The following is a 19,870-nucleotide window of genomic DNA, read 5'->3' on the forward strand; positions in this document are numbered from 1 at the left end:
CAGGGGGTGGGATTGTTTTGAACAATTTTAAACGTCCCCAAACGTTCCGCAGTCACGAGTAATTTCCACACATCTTAACTATAAAAACTAAATTTGCAGAATACACATACTTTCTCACTTTCTGCTTAAAATAAGCCTAAAATGCAAAATAACAAGCCCAATTTATGATAGTAAGAGTCATCTTCAAGCACAAACGTACAACCGGCAAATCTGTCTGTGTTTTGATTTCGGCAATTCAGTTTTGGCGAATGCAAATAACGTGAATATTGTTCATGAGTCCAACATTCAGCCACGCGAGAACACATGCGATCTCCCGAGGGAAGACGTCTTTCACTATTGTAAGTTCATGTTGTTAAATAGAGAAGCACAGTTTACATTACAAGTTAACTGTAGCGTTCTCATTAATGAAACACAAAGTCTCAAGCACCAAAAGCAGACCATACTAAAGTTCTCTTTAATTGAAAATATGCATTGTCATCTATTCACACATGGTTGCAACAACATTTAGTTAAGTGCCATTGTTAAAAAAAATGCTTTATTGGCTGAAATTTCAAAGATGTTCCGTTATTATGTTTTCAAATGTTATGCCATCTATATAGCCTAAAAAAACCATAAAATGTTATAATTTTGAATAGAGATAAAGATACCAAAATAAAAGTTTGCTAAGAACCAGAATCTAAAAGGATATTAAGATATCTTTAATACTTCTGGAGTTACAGGCATGCAAACTTGAGACAAAACACACAAGAAGTGCTTTTCTCCCATGTTTGAGCACTCACTGTTGGCGTATAATGAAACACAGATTGATAAAGTCAACAGATTTCACTAATAGATCTACCAATCTCTGTGTGGAAGTACAATCATTATCCTGCCATCTTAATAAAGTCATTTTTACCCCCCTGAAATTTGGCTCCAGATCTCAGGTGAACTGTCATTTTGACCCTCCTCTACAAAACAGTGATCATTCAGTGAATACACATCCATCACATTTCATATTTTTACTCGAAAATATGAGCCGGGAAAGTTTCTGAAATTTGGTGATTTTGACACGGAATGACCCAAATTTGTTTATGAGAACCTTTTATACACCACACACACACACACATACACACACAGCAGATGCTAAAATGACATACACTGTGTGGTACAGTACAGATATTTTGTTATATTTATATGTTATAATGTTATATTCTTGTGTTCCTATAAAGAACCAGGATTGTCCTTTCCAGAAGTTGGCAACCCTAAATACAACTATCATCCATCAATCAGTCAAACACACATTACTGAGGTAGGTGTAGCAACTTAGCTAACCATTTTTTAGAAACCAGTCCTGACGAAACATGCTAATGCTACATTTAAATCCAAGCAATTGTGCTTGTGTGTGTGTGTGTGTGTGTGTGTGTGTGTGTGTGTGTGTGTGTGAAGTATGTTTCTGGCCAACCTAGCTCACCTGACCAACACCAGACCGCATTTCACATGTTGTGTGTGTTGTATTAGTAACTGCTCTTGTGAACGATGCTAACACCTCAGTCAGTGTGTGTGTGTGTGTGTGTGTGTGTGTGTGTGTGTGTAGGCCTGCTGGTGTTTCTCTGTGCCAGGTTTAATCAGAGTCAGGCTCTTTTGGCTGTATTTTTTAATCGCCCGGGTCTGAGTCCGTCATTTCTACTTCAAGCTCAGGCTGATCTTCAGTGTTAGCTCCTCTACAGGGGTCTTATCCCGACCGACACGCTGAACACACACCAACCCTGCCCTACACACACACACGCTGCAGAAACCTCACCCTCAGACCAGTTCCTTTATATCAGAGCTGTTACAGAAAGAGCAGAAGAGCTGGAATGGTGTTTTAAATGAGATATTTCTCTGTTTTGACTGCGCGCCTCAGGACACATTTAGAGAGGGGCTGGTTTGAGACGTCTCATTTACAGGAAGACGAGGAGACGATGCTAAAATAGAAGCTGTATGGAGCGCCGTGGTGTCCGAATGTCTGATTAACGCTAATAACGCAAATCCAGATATGACGCCATTGACAGGCCACGCCCTCACACGTCCCGGTTCCTCGGTTAAAATCAAAATTTCCTCACCATTTACAAATAGTTAGAAACATTTGGGATATTGTAAGTACTCAAGTGAACAAAATATATAACACTGGCCTAGTGGTTTTTGGATATTTTACTGCAAAAAAAATCTTACATGTTGCACCTTTAACAACCTTTTTTCACCAAAAAATGTGATATTTGCACACAGGTGTATATAACGTTCTCATTGTCTTAAAATATTAAAATTGGCTGATTAATTTGAGAAAACAAAAACAACAATAAAATCAGAGGTCTTACCTGTATGTACAGTAGATGGAGAGACAAGGTCCAGGGAAGAAATTGGGAAAAAAAGAGAAAAAGACAGGATGAATAATTTAAAATATTCAAAAACATTCATCAAACATTATTATATTATTATAATAAATATTACAGTGATTTTTCTGTATATAAATATACTTAAATAACACACACACACATACATTCCTATACAGTACATACACCGATCAGGCATAACATTATGACCGGTGAAGTGATGACACTGATGATCTGTTAGTGGGTGGGATATATTAGGCAGCAAGTGAACATTTTGTCCTCAGAGTTGATGTGTTAGAAGCAGGAAAAATGGGCAAGCGTAAGGATTTGAGCGAGTTCTCAGTGGAGAACCGGCCACAGGGTCATGAAGGACCAGTGGAGAACCGGCCACAGGGTCATGAAGGACCAGTGGAGAACCGGCCACAGGGTCATGAAGGACCAGTGGAGAACCGGCCACAGGGTCATGGAGGACCAGTGGAAAACCGGCCACAGGGTCATGGAGGACCAGTGGAGAACCGGCCACAGGGTCATGAAGGACCAGTGGAGAACCGGCCACAGGGTCATGAAGGACCAGTGGAGAACCGGCCACAGGGTCATGGAGGACCAGTGGAGAACCGGCCACAGGGTCATGAAGGACCAGTGGAGAACCGGCCACAGGGTCATGAAGGACCAGTGGAGAACCGGCCACAGGGTCATGGAGGACCAGTGGAAAACCGGCCACAGGGTCATGGAGGACCAGTGGAGAACCGGCCACAGGGTCATGAAGGACCAGTGGAGAACCGGACACAGCGTCATGAAGGACCAGTGGAGAACCGGCCACAGGGTCATGGAGGACCAGTGGAGAACCGGCCACAGGGTCATGGAGGACCAGTGGAGAACCGGCCACAGGGTCATGGAGGACCAGTGGAGAACCGGCCACAGGGTCATGAAGGACCAGTGGAGAACCAGCCACAGGGTCATGAAGGACCAGTGGAGAACCGGCCACAGGGTCATGGAGGACCAGTGGAGAACCGGCCACAGGGTCATGAAGGACCAGTGGAGAACCGGCCACAGGGTCATGAAGGACCAGTGGAGAACCGGCCACAGGGTCATGAAGGACCAGTGGAGAACCGGCCACAGGGTCATGGAGGACCAGTGGAGAACCAGCCACAGGGTCATGGAGGACCAGTGGAGAACCGGCCACAGGGTCATGGAGGACCAGTGGAGAACCGGCCACAGGGTCATGAAGGACCAGTGGAGAACCGGCCACAGGGTCATGAAGGACCAGTGGAGAACCGGCCACAGGGTCATGAAGGACCAGTGGAGAACCGGCCACAGGGTCATGGAGGACCAGTGGAGAACCGGCCACAGGGTCATGGAGGACCAGTGGAGAACCGGCCACAGGGTCATGAAGGACCAGTGGAGAACCGGCCACAGGGTCATGAAGGACCAGTGGAGAACCGGCCACAGGGTCATGGAGGACCAGTGGAGAACCAGCCACAGGGTCATGGAGGACCAGTGGAGAACCGGCCACAGGGTCATGGAGGACCAGTGGAGAACCGGCCACAGGGTCATGGAGGACCAGTGGAGAACCGGCCACAGGGTCATGAAGGACCAGTGGAGAACCGGCCACAGGGTCATGGAGGACCAGTGGAGAACCGGCCACAGGGTCATGAAGGACCAGTGGAGAACCGGCCACAGGGTCATGAAGGACCAGTGGAGAACCGGCCACAGGGTCATGAAGGACCAGTGGAGAACCGGCCACAGGGTCATGGAGGACCAGTGGAGAACCGGCCACAGGGTCATGGAGGACCAGTGGAGAACCGGCCACAGGGTCATGAAGGACCAGTGGAGAACCGGCCACAGGGTCATGGAGAACCAGTGGAGAACCGGCCACAGGGTCATGAAGGACCAGTGGAGAACCGGCCACAGGGTCATGGAGGACCAGTGGAGAACCGGCCACAGGGTCATGAAGGACCAGTGGAGAACCGGCCACAGGGTCATGGAGAACCAGTGGAGAACCGGCCACAGGGTCATGGAGGACCAGTGGAGAACCGGCCACAGGGTCATGAAGGACCAGTGGAGAACCGGCCACAGGGTCATGAAGGACCAGTGGAGAACCGGCCACAGGGTCATGGAGGACCAGTGGAGAACCGGCCACAGGGTCATGGAGAACCAGTGGAGAACCGGCCACAGGGTCATGAAGGACCAGTGGAGAACCGGCCACAGGGTCATGGAGGACCAGTGGAGAACCGGCCACAGGGTCATGAAGGACCAGTGGAGAACCGGCCACAGGGTCATGAAGGACCAGTGGAGAACCGGCCACAGGGTCATGGAGGACCAGTGGAGAACCGGCCACAGGGTCATGGAGGACCAGTGGAGAACCGGCCACAGGGTCATGAAGGACCAGTGGAGAACCGGCCACAGGGTCATGGAGGACCAGTGGAGAACCGGCCACAGGGTCATGAAGGACCAGTGGAGAACCGGCCACAGGGTCATGAAGGACCAGTGGAGAACCGGCCACAGGGTCATGGAGGACCAGTGGAGAACCGGCCACAGGGTCATGGAGGACCAGTGGAGAACCGGCCACAGGGTCATGAAGGACCAGTGGAGAACCGGCCACAGGGTCATGAAGGACCAGTGGAGAACCGGCCACAGGGTCATGAAGGACCAGTGGAGAACCGGCCACAGGGTCATGGAGGACCAGTGGAGAACCGGCCACAGGGTCATGGAGGACCAGTGGAGAACCGGCCACAGGGTCATGGGCGGCCGAGGCTCATTGATGCATGTGGGGAGTGAAGGCTCGAAGGCTCCCCCTATATGTACCCTAAACTTCTAGTCTTCAGGGTCTCTGAATTATGTGAATGCACAGTAGGGAGCCAGTGCAGGTGAAAGTCATCCTGTGTTTCCCATAATGCCGTGCTGAGGGCCAGTGATGCTTCGACTAGAGACCAGCTGATATGCTTCACTCTCACAGCAGTGAGTTCACAACATCATTCTTCAGCTACACAAACCATTAGAGCAACAGCACACACTACTGCAAGAAACAACACGACTCCTCTGCACGTCTTCATCCTCAAGCGGGAGAGTTTGACTCTGAGCAGGACCACCCAGCTCAAACCCCAGCGAGGGGTCACGGCGAGGCCTACGGGGGGTCAGGGGTCACGGTGAGGCCTACGGGGGGTCAGGGGGCGAGCGGACGCAGGACGGGTCAGGGCAGGAGCACGGGGAACGGGGAACAGACACACGGGTGGGAGAGGCTCTGCTGGTCCACTCCTCTGAGAGAGAGCCTCATCACCCATTCATCACTCCTGCCAGCCGCCCTGAGCCGGAATTACTCATGCCTTATCCCACTATCACTGACAGAGAGAGAGAGAGAGAGAGAGAGAGAGAGAGAGAGAGAGAGAGAGAGAGGGGGGAGGGGAGAGGGAGAGAGAGAGAGAGAGAGAGAGAGGGAGAGGGAGAGAGAGAGAGAGAGAGAGAGAGAGAGAGAGAGAGAGAGAGAGAGGACAGTTAAATAGTTTTAAACTAATATACAGATTCAAATCAATGTGATAATCTAAAAGTAGTCAGATATATATACAATATACAACAAAATGACCAATGACTGATCCTGACACGCACGCACACACACACACACACACACACACACACACACACACACACATAGCAGTTGTACAGTAGGGAAGCTAAAGACAGATGCCAAAGTTGAAGGACACTGGCCCTGGGCAAAGAGACACTTCCGCAAGACACACACTCACTCACACACACACACACACACACACGGCTCGACTGCGGGGCAGCAGTTGGCAGGGAGGCACAGAGCCTGCTTCCCTTAGACACACACTCCAGTACTGTTACACACACAAGCTCTCTCTCACACACACACACACTCACGCACACGTGCACACACACAAGCTCACACACACGCTAACACACACGCTCACACACACGCTCACACACACGCTCACACACACGCTCACACACACACACACACACAGCACAATCTGAACCAGTCTGAATTCATGAATTGCACCGATTCATTTCTCAAGTTCAACTCTTATGAACATTAATGCGTTCCTAACACTAACACAAGTATCATTTGTGAATAAAACATTCAGAAATAATGTTTTTAATGATTCAGATGATCCGGTTCACAAAACCAGCCCGAGTGATTCATTCACAAATTGAACTGATTCAGTTCTCAAGTTCTCATTGGGTGAAGAAAAGAGCCAAGTCATGTGGTTTTAAAAAAAATCATGAGTATGTGCCAAAAATTATATTACATTTTTGTGAGAGCCATCCCCATCTATTAGAAGTCACATGACCATCTCTCCTAGTAAAATCACATCTACAACACTGCTTTCCCTGTGGTCATCAACCGGTATGTGACTGCGGGGACTTTAACACAGGATATAAGGCACGGGAAGTATTTCTAAAGAGTGAACGCTGTGCAAATCTACACGCTGCATTCAGACGGCGCCATAAAGAGAGAGCAGAGAGAGGAGGAGAGAGGAGGAGAGAGGAGGAGAGTTTGAAAGAGAGAGCGAGTGAGACAACGAGGTAATAACAAATGTCCCATTGTGTGCGGCTGTGCTGTGATTTATGTAAGGTGTGGCTGGATGAGGGAGATAATGCCAAGCGAAATGCTTCATTTCATAAATCTATTCCAAAGGCCTCTGTTCCCCCCTACACACACACACACACACACACACACACCTCCGTCTCACCTGCTATTGACATCCAAACAAGTGCTCTCTGTTCACTGCTAAGTAATGATGCAGTATCACAGGAACTAGGGCTCGAGTCGGGCTCTCTGGGGCCCACACACACACACACACACACACACACACACACACACACACACACACACACACACACACACACACACACACACACACACACACACACACACACACACACACATATATATACATACACATATACTCTATACATACACATGGAGGAGAAAGAGAGAGGGGAACTTGTATAAGCAAAAAGCCGCCACATAATCAACAAACACTCAATTACCCAGTGTCCTTTGCTCCCTCTGATATTAATAACACATGCTCTTGGTCTGCGCGCACCGCTACAGGCTATTAAACGCGTCGGTGCAAAGGAGAAACAGAACAAACAGGGAAAATCGCAACATGAGAGATGTGGAAATAATTCCAATCTCCATTCCAAGGCTAAATGCAGGTGATCCCAGACGCTGGGCAGGTGGGAAATTAGTTTGCTCCACTGAGACTTCAGGTAATGGAGGCGAATGAGATTCCCACACACACCCCAGCCAACATGAAATAATAATGTCTGGGAAATATAACAGGCTACATTTCCATTTGCTCTGTTTAGAAGTGATGTATCTCTTTTGAGTGGCTCTACCGCACAAGAAATGTGTTTGGGTGTGTTTCCCCCCCGACACACAACTGAAGATCATACAGGGTGGATTCTGGATCCATAGCCGAAAACAGCAAATACAGTGCATTATTATTAATGATCATTGTTTAAAGCCTTTTAAAGGTGTTTAAAGGGTTCTGTCTTATTTCCTACATTCTCTAAATAATTGTTGTCCAATCTTGTCTCTTTACTTAAGTTGTTTTCCTCACAAATGGTGTCATCTGGTCTTTCATCACGCCAGAAGTAAGGATTTAAACATGATGGACAGCAAAGGAAAAAATATTTATAAAAGCAAGAAAAGTGTTCATTCCAACACCTGCTCCAATGGCCCACAGGAGTCCCTGAAGACAGAGATATTCCTCTGGTGTGTGTGTGTGTGTGTGTGTGTGTGTGTGTGTGTGTGTGTGTGTGTGTGTGTGTGTGTGTGTGTGTGTGTGTGTGTGTGTGTGTGTGTGTGTGTGTGTGTGTGTGTGTGTGTGAGATAAGAAAAAAGACAAAGCAGAGTAAAACAAACACAAAAATCGAACAAAGCAAATCAAAAGCATAGCAAAGAAAACACAATTCAAACAAAAGAAAAGCAAAACAAAACAAAATAACAAAATAAGGACAAGGCAAATTAAAGCAAAACAAAAGCAAAAGCAAAGCAAAGCCACAACAAAGACGAGGCAAAAAAAAATAAAAAAGCAAAACAAAAGCAAAATAAAGACAAAACAAAGGCAAATTAAAACAAATAAAGGAAAGCAAAGCAAAACACAAAAAATACAGCAAAACAAAAGCAAACCAAACAAAGACAAATCAAAGAAAAAATAAATCAAAACAAAACAGACAAAACAAAGCAAAACAAAGACAAGGCAAATAAAATTGAATAAAAGCAAAGCAAAAGAAAAATAAAGACAAATCAAATCAAATAAAAGCAAAACAAAACATAAGCAAAACAAAGACAAAGCAAACACAAATAAAAAAATCTAACAAAAGCAAAGCAAAACAAAAGCAAAGCAAATCAAACAAAAGCAAAGTTAAACAAAAGCAAATCAAACCAAAGCAAAGCTAAACAAAAGCAAAACAAACAAAAGCAAAGCTAAACAAAAGCAAAACAAACAAAAGCAAAGCTAAACAAAAGCAAAACAAACAAAAGCAAAGCTAAACTAAAGCAAAACAAACAAAAGCAAAGCTAAAGCAAAGCTAAACAAAAGCAAAACAAACAAAAGCAAAGCTAAACAAAAGCAAAACCAACAAACGCAAAACAAACAAACAAAAGCAAGACAAACAAAAGCAAAACAAACAAAAGCAAGACAAACAAAAGCAAAACAAACAAAAGCAAGAAATACAAAAGCAAAACAAACAAAAACAAAAAAGCAAAACAAACAAACGCAAAGCTAAACAAAAGCAAAACAAACAAAAGCAAAACAAACAAAAGCAAAACAAACAAAAGCAAAGCTAAACAAAGGCAAAACAAACAAAAGCAAAGCTAAACAAAAGCAAAACAAACAAAAGCAAAACAAACAAAAGCAAAACAAACAAAAGCAAAGCTAAACAAAAGCAAAACAAAAAAGCTAATCAAAGCAAAAAATAAATAAATCTAAAAGTCAATTCAAAAGGAAACAAAACCTATAATACAGAGCTTTTTCACCTCCCTTATAAACATAAGAAATATGAGTAAAATGCGGGGGACCTGAAACTTCATGTATTAACAAATGTTCATGAGATCTTTATGTGAGGGTTGTAATCTTTGAAGCTCTGTTACCATAATGTGAGGCTTTTGCATTATAAAGAGTTTAAAACCCTGATGTGTGATTTTGTCAATTTCTATCAGTAACTGGACAAAACGATCCGGATTATTGTGAAAAGAGAATATCATCTGAAATCACAACAGCAGCATGGCTCAATATTCACACAGCACTCGTCTTGATAATGAAGATTTGACTCAATTCCACTGTGTTTCCTTATCAGGGTATATTACCTGAATATTACAACAGTGTAAGGGGCCATTCAAAAAATTGCAAGGTTTCGAGAAGTGCTTCCTTAAAAAGCAGAGCACCGTGAGACACGGCGAACGATGTGTTTACACTGCGTGTTTACACAGAGGAACAATGGGAAGAAGAGGAAGTTCTGGAGCGAGCGCCTGCGAGTGTCCAGACGTCTGTCTCAGATGCGTCTCAGTGGAGAGAGCCAGACGCACTGTCTACAGCCGCGGAGACACCTCGCTCGCACTGCCTTTGTCTCAGTGGCGACAGGGTCATCTGGGATGGAGACAGCTCTCTCTTTCTTCCACAACAAAACCTCTAGCCTGTGTACAAACCTGCAGAGTTACATCACAGCACAAGCATCTCATACACCAGCTCAGAGCTGCCATGGCATGAAAACACACCCTATTTGATTTCCAAACGCAAGTTATACATCTCACGGCGAACCATTCTGTGCATACGCCTCGTGATGTTTAACCCTTAAATGTTTATCCAGTCATTATTACATAATCGGGTCTTTAGCGACCCGGATCTGTATCTCACACGGACGGATCTCTACCTGTCATGATCATATAAAACTCTCCTGATATTAGAGTCACAATTACAGAAGAATATAATAAAGGGTTCAGTTTGAGCAGATGTGTTACTCATCTCCAGCACATTCAGCATCTGGCTCATATTCACCATCTCAAACATCTTCAGAATCAGTGTTTCGATCTCTGACAGCTTCTTCAGCAGATCCAGTGACACTAATGTTGTAAATCTGAGCCGTTTCAAGGGTTGCTGATTATTCTTCCTATTCTTTTGTTTTATTGCCTGCGGTGACTATGAGTGAAACGTCACTTCATCAATGAGTATCAAACATTAATAAAATAAAGGTGAACTGCACAGTCATCAAAGATTCAATTATTGTTGTGCAGAAAAAAATATCCTTACACTATTACACACCTCGGGTTACGGAAGAGGATTAGGGCCACACAATTATAGTTAAAGCTCGAACTATATGGATTTTTGGGGGCTGAGGCCGATACCGATATAAGGGAGAAAAAAAAAGTCAGATATCGATATATTGGCTGGTATTTTTTGTGTATATTATAGTAAAGTACCAGTCAAAAGTCTGGACACACTTTCCCATTGGTGACTGGTACTGCATATTGAATACAGTACTGATACAGAACTACAGAGAAGCTGTATAAGATCTCTCCAGAAACTTTCTTTCTCTCCTATGTCTGACAAAATTATTAAGAGAGGCAAATTCCAAGTCTAGATTTGGCGTCACGAACAGGATTGCATCTTCAGCCTTTTGTATATACATAATATACATACATTATACATAAATACAACAGAACAAACATACAAATGAGTAAATGTTCTTTTCGGGTTTTTCATGTAGGTCTAAACTAGATTTTCAGGTACAAAAAATAATCAAATGTAAAACATCACTTCATAGTCTTCACTGTATATATATAGATGAACCCTTATTACAGTTATTCAGTCATGAGCCGAGAGTGAGTTTTTTCTGTCTTTTGTTATATCGTCTTTTATGAGAAAACGTGAGTTTTTTCAGGGTTTTCCTGTTATACGGTAGGGGGCGCTATTACACATCTCCTGAACGAGTGCAGAATCTGATCAAAACACTGCCGAAGAAGTAGCAGAAACAAGCGATCTCATTCAAGCAGATGCCTATAGTTATTGAATGAAATGTCGACCCAGGACGAGCTGTCGGACTTTGAAGCTTTGGGGTGTTGAAGGACTCGATCGACTCCATCTGTGTTCGATCACTAACCCAGCAATTGGGTTGTTTTAAGCAAACATTCAACCCAACCGCTGGGTTAAAACAACCCAATTGCTGGGTTAGTCCATTTTAAACCCAACTTGGGTTATGTTTAACCCAGCATTTTTGTACAAGTTCACATTTCAAGCTCCAGTCAACAGCTGATGCATAGAACCAAGACCACGGCATACATTCTGTCTTTTCGATAATACGATACACATTATAATGACTACAATCTGTCGCTACTTCCGTTTCATCGTAACTTTTATATTTTCGTATACTTAACACAGTTGCATATTTTAGACTTGATTAATTTATGCCTGCTGAGCTTCCACAAAAAATGTAGCCATTCTACTTCTGTATGTCACACATCAAGTCGAAAATATTCCTTTAACTCCCACTGCGCTACCGAAGGCAGGACGCAGCGGTGCTGGTTGAGTGTTGAGTCAGAGAGTCAGGGCCGGCGAGGCTCCACCGCTGTACCGCACAGAGCTGAGCCGGCACCTGAGCGGAGAGTCCACATCTAATTACCGCCGCTTAATTAGTATCGGGGCTAAACCTCCACGGGGCACCTGCAATCTTAATTCATATGCTGACAGGGAGGAACAAGTGTTAATGTGCTGTATTTATGTTAATACTCCCAAAGTGTATGCGTGTGAGTGTGTGTTGGCGTGTGAAGTTATTTTGACGTACCTGAAATAGCTTCCTTCACAATTAAAGCCGATAAAAGAAGTCAGTGTATATGTACGAGCACATTTATAGATGTAACAGAGAAACGGACCAAAGAGCCGTCAGAATGAAAATGAGAATTATCCATCATTTGCCTCGTCATACCAAACCTTTCGTCCAAATTAAGATGTTTTTAATCATATCTGATAGATTTCTGTCCCTCCACTGAAAGTCAATACACCCAAAACCTTCAAGCATCAAAGTTCCTAACGACAATGTAAAAGTAATCCATATGTAATCAAATAAGTAATCCAAACACATTTTTGCATTCCACTGCTCTACTTTTTCATTGTTTTACGTCACTGTAAACCCGAATAAGTTAGCAAAACTCAAAAAAATTAGGCAACCAGTTGTCATTTTCTTAAATCAAGTTAAGACATTTACAGTATAACATTTACATTTACATTTATGGATTTGGCAGACGCTTTTATCCAAAGCGACTTACATTGCATTCAAGCTACACATTTTACATTTTGTCAGTACTTATAAGTAAGCAGAACTTGCAGATTTTTTATTTTGTAATCACACATTTTAATTGCTGTGAATTTGAAATATTTAAGTAAGCTAATTAACTTAAAACTATCATGTAATCTCACATTTTTAGTATTGAAAACTAGCTAATTCAATAAATACCACCTTACTAATTGGTTACACAATCCTTTGGTAGAATTAGCATTACATAGCACTTTCAGAATAAATTCAACAATATAGAACATTTAACATAAATCTGTTCTCAAACTAAGCTCACTCTCCACTCGTCACATGATGGAAACCCTACAAAACCCCAACATAACAGAAACTCTTCTAAACTAGCATAGCAAAACATTAAGCACTACTAAATTTCACACTTAACGTTAATCCTGCACACACAAAAAAAAAACTTTCATTTTAGCATTTACTGTCCATTTCGAGTGCCATGGCAAAGCATGCTGGGAAATATAAATCCCAGCCCAGTTTCAGTTGAATTTAAGTTAGTCTAAATTAAAAGAAACAAGTTCATAAAACTCAAAACAAGGAAACAATTCAGATTACTTAAAATGTGTCGGTTTTGGGAACTCAAAAGAAAAAGAAAGTTCTAAATACTTAAGTATTACTTAAATTAAGTTAATTTGTTTGAACACATTTGATTAATTTGAGTTGGCTCTACTCAAACCACTCGAGCGTTAGGGTTTACAGTGTGAACGGACACATTTGACTGTTGCGCTCGCATCTCACACATGATACACCTCACTGAAAACGCAGTGCTCAAGATAAAATAAGTTACTTTTTTTTATGCCACGTATTTTCCCCATTCCACTACCCTGCTCCTCACAATTATAAAAGTTCAAACAAGCTTTGTAAGAATAGAGTCTGAATGAACAGATTATGCACCAATGAGGTTTGTGCTCGCATGTCAAACAAGCACTTGTAACCCTCAAATGCATACCTCGGGTCTTTAGCGACCAGAGACGTCATTCACTACCCTCCTCCTCATTCATTTTTTAAAGTTAGGCATTGGCCTACTTAGTATTCCTCAATCAATCCATTTTAAACAATATAACAAGAAAAGAAAAAAATTATAATTGAATGTCTGTTTTTCCACTAGTTTTTTGTTTTTGTGTAAGATTGTACGTATTTTTTTCCTGCATAATAATAAATGAATCTATAATGACAAAATAAGTGCAGTTCAGCTTTATTCCACAAGGTGGCAGTGTCTGATACACAATGATGAAGTGAAGTTTTACTCAGAGTCACCTCAGACAGAAAACAAAACAATGATAATTATAATCTGCAAAAATGGCTCAGTGATTTACTGCAGAGCAAGAACTGAACACAATCAAATATTAGTGTCACTGTCACTTAATGGTGGATCTGGTGAAGGAAGCTGTCAGCAATCAAAATATTTATTTTCAAGACGTTGAAAATGAGTTTTGAGAATATGCGCGAGATCGCGAATATGATCCAGATGCAGAATATACTGGGAAATGAGCTCTGACGAGGACCGTGGTGATGGTGTTAAACATCTGCTCAAACTGAACCCTTCCAAGCTCCAAAAGGTAACGAAATAAGTTTTATTTTATTCTTCTGTAATTGTTGCTCTAATATCAGGAGTTTTATATATTATCGCGACAGGTTGACATGTTAGATATAGATCCGGGTCACTAAAGACCCGAATATGTAAGAATGATTGGCGAAACCGTCACGCAATTAGGGGTTAAACCAATGTTTAAAAGTAATCCATATGTAATCCAATAAGTAATCCAAGCTGTTTAAGGAGGTGATCACACACAACACATTTTTGCATTCTACTGCACTACTTTTCCTTTGTTTTACATGTTTGACTGTTGCGCTCACGTCTCACACATGATACGCCTCACTGAAAACAGAGCTCAATATAAAATAAATTACAATTTCAAGAACTTGTCTCTAGGCCATGCATTGCTCCCTGTTCCACAACCCTACGCCTCACACTTTAAAACTAAACATGCGTTCTGTATGAATAGACCCTGATGAACGTACATTTACCATATTTGATGTGCTCTATGCGCATCGTTCAATGTTAATACATGAAAAAGGTCTAAATTAAATCTGTTCATCATATAAAGCGATCAATTTCATGATGTCTTCGTGAACGTTTTGTAGCTTGACTGTTTTGGGTGAATGATAGAGGGACAGAAATCTCTCAGGTTTCATTAAAACAATCCTAATTTGTGTTGAGAAGATGAACGAACGTCTTACGGTTTGGAACGACATTCATTTCTGTTAGAACTTACCCTTTTATTAAAATTTTGTATACAATAAAAAATACAAAGTAATTTATTTATTGCAGAAGTATGAAGAAAAAAACAAAAGTCACTGCATTCATCGTGATATCAGCTATGCTGTTTTGGAAACATTTTGTCTTCATATGTCGGCAATACCAAAAGGCCAACATCAAATCCTACAACCGTAATTTAAAAGTCCATTTGCCTGCCTATTCGAAAAAGAAGTACATGTTGGTTTTCACAACTGTTGTTTTTACAAAATTACCCTTGCACCAATATATTCCACTGGTGAAGATTTTTTTTCTTTCCAGTTTGCCCTCTTGTTCAGGAAAATTAATGTCTATGTGCAGAATATAATCCATCACGCACTGAAAGCAGAGGTCATTCAGGAAATGATAGCAGGTACGATTAGGTCTCTACCACAGAGACATTCACACACACACACACACACACACACACACACACCGTACACAAACACATGTGTATGAACACACCACAAACCCAGGAACTTCCTCACACTCCTTGCCTTGACTTTGCCAAGTGCACAGAGGAGAAAACTCAAGTCAAGGTTTCAGTCAAGGAGTTTCTCACAGGCAAAGTCAAAGCCCAAACGGTCCCTGAAAGGAAAGTACCGTGGCGGTACCATGGTGTAGTGATGGCACACTGATGGTACTGAATGATTACCATACTCGTACACGACGGTAGTTTCTTCACCAATCTCACACACAGAGCATTAAATCATATCAGGCTATGCAGTGAGACCGGGTTTGACATACAGTAAAGTTATTATGATGAAATTTCCGTAATGTAGATCTATCCCGCTCCCAGGTCTATAGGGAATCAGTAAAGCTATTCAAGGGCAAAGTATTTACACACACACACACACACTCACAGAGTCGGCTGGTCAATACTGAATCAAAGTGTACTGGGCCACCCGGCACAGAGATCACACATTAATCCCATGCATTAATTATTGACACTAAATTTAATTTGAAAAGCAAACGTACACAAATCCACCGGTCAGATTTTAATAATGCAAACAGGCAATGCAGGGCGTAATCATATTGCTATTGATTAATATACAACAACTAAGGGTAGTCAGGCATGCATGATAACCCATAAACATATCAGAGACTACATCACTGAACGCACGGGATTATGGGTAGGACACATGGGTGATCCCATAACCCCCTGCCCTTAAAGGCTGTAACTATAAAAAATGTAATGATGTTAGGGAGAAAAAATACAACACTACTGATGATTAAGTAAATAAAAAGATAAAACAAAACAAAAATCGTACTAATGGTTATGTAAAGAAACGACTTATTGTCGTAGTCAGTAGTAATCTTGCGCTTTGTTCTGCTCTCCGTTCATGTAGAAGCGTTTGTTCTATTGTTTCAATTGTTCTTCAATGTTACTGACAATAATGTAAACGAAAAAAAGACAAAACCATAGGCGTGGGACGGGTGGGACATGTCCCCAGCACTGTTTTGAACATCTCGCCAGATAAACCTACCTAAAACAACACATCTCCAGGGAAAGCAGGTTATGTGACATACCAGGGTATGTTTAAGAGTAAGTTAGCAGATAACCTCAACTTTCGGTTCCAAAAACGGAGGTAACTTTCAGGGCATGTAAGTAGCCATGGCAACTCACTCTCTGAACATCACCTGCCCCAGAGCTTACTTATTAAACGAAACGATGATTGCACAGCCACCAAATAGGTGGCGATGTGCACTATAGGTTATGTAAATCGCCATTAAACAAAAGAAGAAGAGGAAGTAGAATGGCGCGCTTTTTCTTAGCATCTGTTTCCATGGTGAATCATCGATTCGTCGCTCTGTTGAGAATGTCTTGTGTGTTCACGGTTAACATACTCTGAGTTGGCCGAACTTACCCCCGGACTCGTTTTTGGAACCAGCATACCTCGAGTAAACAAGGTTTGGGTTAATCAACCGAGATTTCAAGGTATATGTGACGGTAAGTTAACCTTGCTTTCTGGAAAACCCCCCAGTTGTATAATTCGTAAAGCATAATTTCGTTGTTTGTTAATAAGAGGCGATCTGGCGCTCATTGTACGTTTAGATTTCTCTCGCGGCTCGTCTTCACATGGACGAGAGCTTTAATTGGCTTGGCTTGCTCAGTTGGGGACACTAAATTTTCAACTAAATGTCCAAATAAATCTGATTAGTAAACTAAATTACACTTAAAAAAATTATATGTTGGATTTACTTAATTTTTTTATGTCAACAGGTTCCACGTAATTAACATACTTTATTTCAGTAAACTTAAGTTTTTTTACGTAAGGTTAATTAAATGCCTATTAGTTAAATCTTAATTTTGTCCAAAACTATTCAATTTAATTATTCTAAAATAAATATAAAAAAACAAAACAAAACAAGTAATCCAGTTTAATTGATTATTTTTATTTAGTGAAACACTATTTTTACAACATTTACAAAACCCTTTACAAGATCTTATTGGCCAGAAGATGGTTTTATTACATCCATGGCATGCCCAAAGTAGTTGTTTTTTATTATTTAAACAGCTTTAATTGTTATTATCAGGTCCTCACCCCAAGCACATCACCACAATGGTAACCTCCAAAACACTAACATAACAAAAACTTTTAAATACCAACCATTAGGCATTAAAAAGTCTCTCCATTTTCTCATCTAGTTAAAAACGTATCAAATAGCACTTTATTTAAACATTTATTCTCCAAATTCAGCCCCTTTGCAACGCATGATGGGAAGTGAAAGTCTTGTTTGATTGGGTAACTTGATTGAAACATGTTATTTCAAAATTAAAATATCAAGTTATGTCAAAGAGTAAGTCAGTTTAACATGAATCAATTACATTTGAACCAGAAACCTGATATAATTGTGTTAAATCAAGATGAATTGCTTAAATACAGTGAATTGAAACAATCTGCATTGTTAAAAGCGCTTTATAAATAAAGTTGACTTGACTTGATTTTAATATATCGCTTAACGCTGTTGCGGAGACTGTTTGTTCCAGTGAAAATCACAAAACAAAATGCACAAAAAACTGTCCCTTCTCTTGATATACAACCACTGATGATATTCAGTTTTAATGAGGAAAAAACTATACGAGGTCTATACGAACTTACTAAACTATACCTAACTATTGAAATTCATTTCTAGAGATCCTAATATAATTTTTTGTTGGAATTATTATTGTACATATACATCTGATATAGCATTGCATTAGCAGATAGCACACACACACACACACACACACACACACACACACACACACACACACACACACACACACACACACACACACACACACACACACACACCAGGTTTCTTCACATAATCATTAGTAACGTTGTGTTTGTTCTATTGTGTGTTTAATTGTCAGTAATACTTTGTTTTGATCAATTATTAATGTAGATATCTTTCAGTAATATCAGGTGTTGTTCTGGTGTTCGGTTCTATCTATAGTGTTAGTTCTATCTATAATTTACTGACAATTAAAAACAAACAAACAGAACAAAATGTTACTGACAATTGCATAAGCTAACAACAGAACAAACAACGTTATTGTGTTAAATTATTATGTAGAAATAATAAATCAAAACACTGATATATAGTTTTGTTCTATTGTTTTTTTCTTCACATTATTAGTAACACTATTTTAAGGTATCCTTGATACAGTGTAATTATATACTTAGGTACTGAGTAATATTAATTAACTACATGTACTTATTGGTTATTTGCATGTAATTATGCATAATTTATTGTTATTACTATAGTAACTACATGTAACAAGTGTAACAAAGACACTGTAAAATAAAGTGTTACCCATGTTTTGTTTGTTTCATTGTCAGTAACACTGTGTTTTGTGTTTGTTTGTTTGTCAGTAATGTGTTTGTTTTAGTGTTTGCATCAGATTAACAATTTTAATGACAATTGTACTGCTTATTTACACAATCATCTATAAGGGTTGTGTTCTATTGTTTCTTCACGTAATCATTAGTATCATGTTTTGTTCAATTGTTTGTTTCATTGTTTTGTCCAGCACTCATTTATGTAATTATCAGTAATGCGTTTGTTCTAGTGTTCGTTTATATGATAGTTTAATTGATCTGATTTAAATAATCAGTTGTTTAATTACATTATATAAACAAACAACACACAATGTTACAGATGATTATACAAACACACAATAAAACTAAATGGTACTGAAAATTACGTAAACAAACACAATGTTACTGATAACGTAACAAAACGCTGTTACTGTTAACATTGTAACATTGTGTTTTGTTATTTTATTCATTTACATAATCATCGGTAATGAATATTGTTCGGTTACTGTTCAACAGTGAAAAACGAAGAGTCGACGAACAGCAGAAGAAATGGCAATGTTACTGATGATTAAGTAAACGAACAATAGAACATAACGTTACTGACGATTACTAAGGGCACACAACAGAACAAACACAATGCTATTAATCATTATGTAAACAAACGAAAGAACAAAGTGTGATGACAGAGGTGAAAATGAAGCTATGTCTTCTACGCCGTCTCCAAAAATAACTCGATTTATCTAATGTGGGACAGAGGTATGGACCTGTAAAGAACGCCCTTCAATGAAAAGAGACAGAGATGGAGAGAGTGTGAAAAAGAGCGAGATGGCTGGAGATCATCTTTAACACTTAACAATGACCGGAGCAGAGGCAGTTTACCTTCTGCCACAGGCTGTTATGAATAGAGGCCATCAGTCTGTCGCTCAAGAAAGAGCGAGAGAGGGAGACATCTCAGCCCGTTGATTTATGAAAATAATGAAATATGTACGGCTGACAGCTTGAAGGATCACCGTTGAGGTTTTATTCTAATGCACTTGTCCTCTTTGCAAATCACCCATCACCCGTGTCAAGTCAAGCGGTTTTTCCACGGCCACGCT

General features: G+C 40.9%; 1 protein-coding gene across 2 annotated transcripts in view; it reads right to left on the reverse strand.

The window, feature by feature from the left end:
- Positions 1-19,870, reverse strand: part of wwox (WW domain containing oxidoreductase) — a 377,066-nt gene that overhangs the window by 60,899 nt on the left and 296,297 nt on the right. Inside the window, exon 9 of one of the 2 annotated variants that reach the window (XM_079809853.1) lies at positions 1-2,333. This exon is cut by the window's left edge and continues 1,124 nt beyond it. The exons of the other annotated variant lie outside the window; for it this stretch is intronic. Coding sequence (XP_079665979.1) covers positions 2,268-2,333 — 66 coding nt within the window. The 3' untranslated portion in view covers positions 1-2,267. The remainder of the gene's footprint in view (positions 2,334-19,870) is intronic. 2 annotated transcript variants of the gene reach the window in all.

The sequence above is a fragment of the Gobio gobio genome (genome assembly GCF_949357685.1).
Source record: "Gobio gobio genome assembly, chromosome: 25".
In the NCBI taxonomy this organism is placed as follows: Eukaryota; Metazoa; Chordata; class Actinopteri; order Cypriniformes; family Gobionidae; genus Gobio; species Gobio gobio.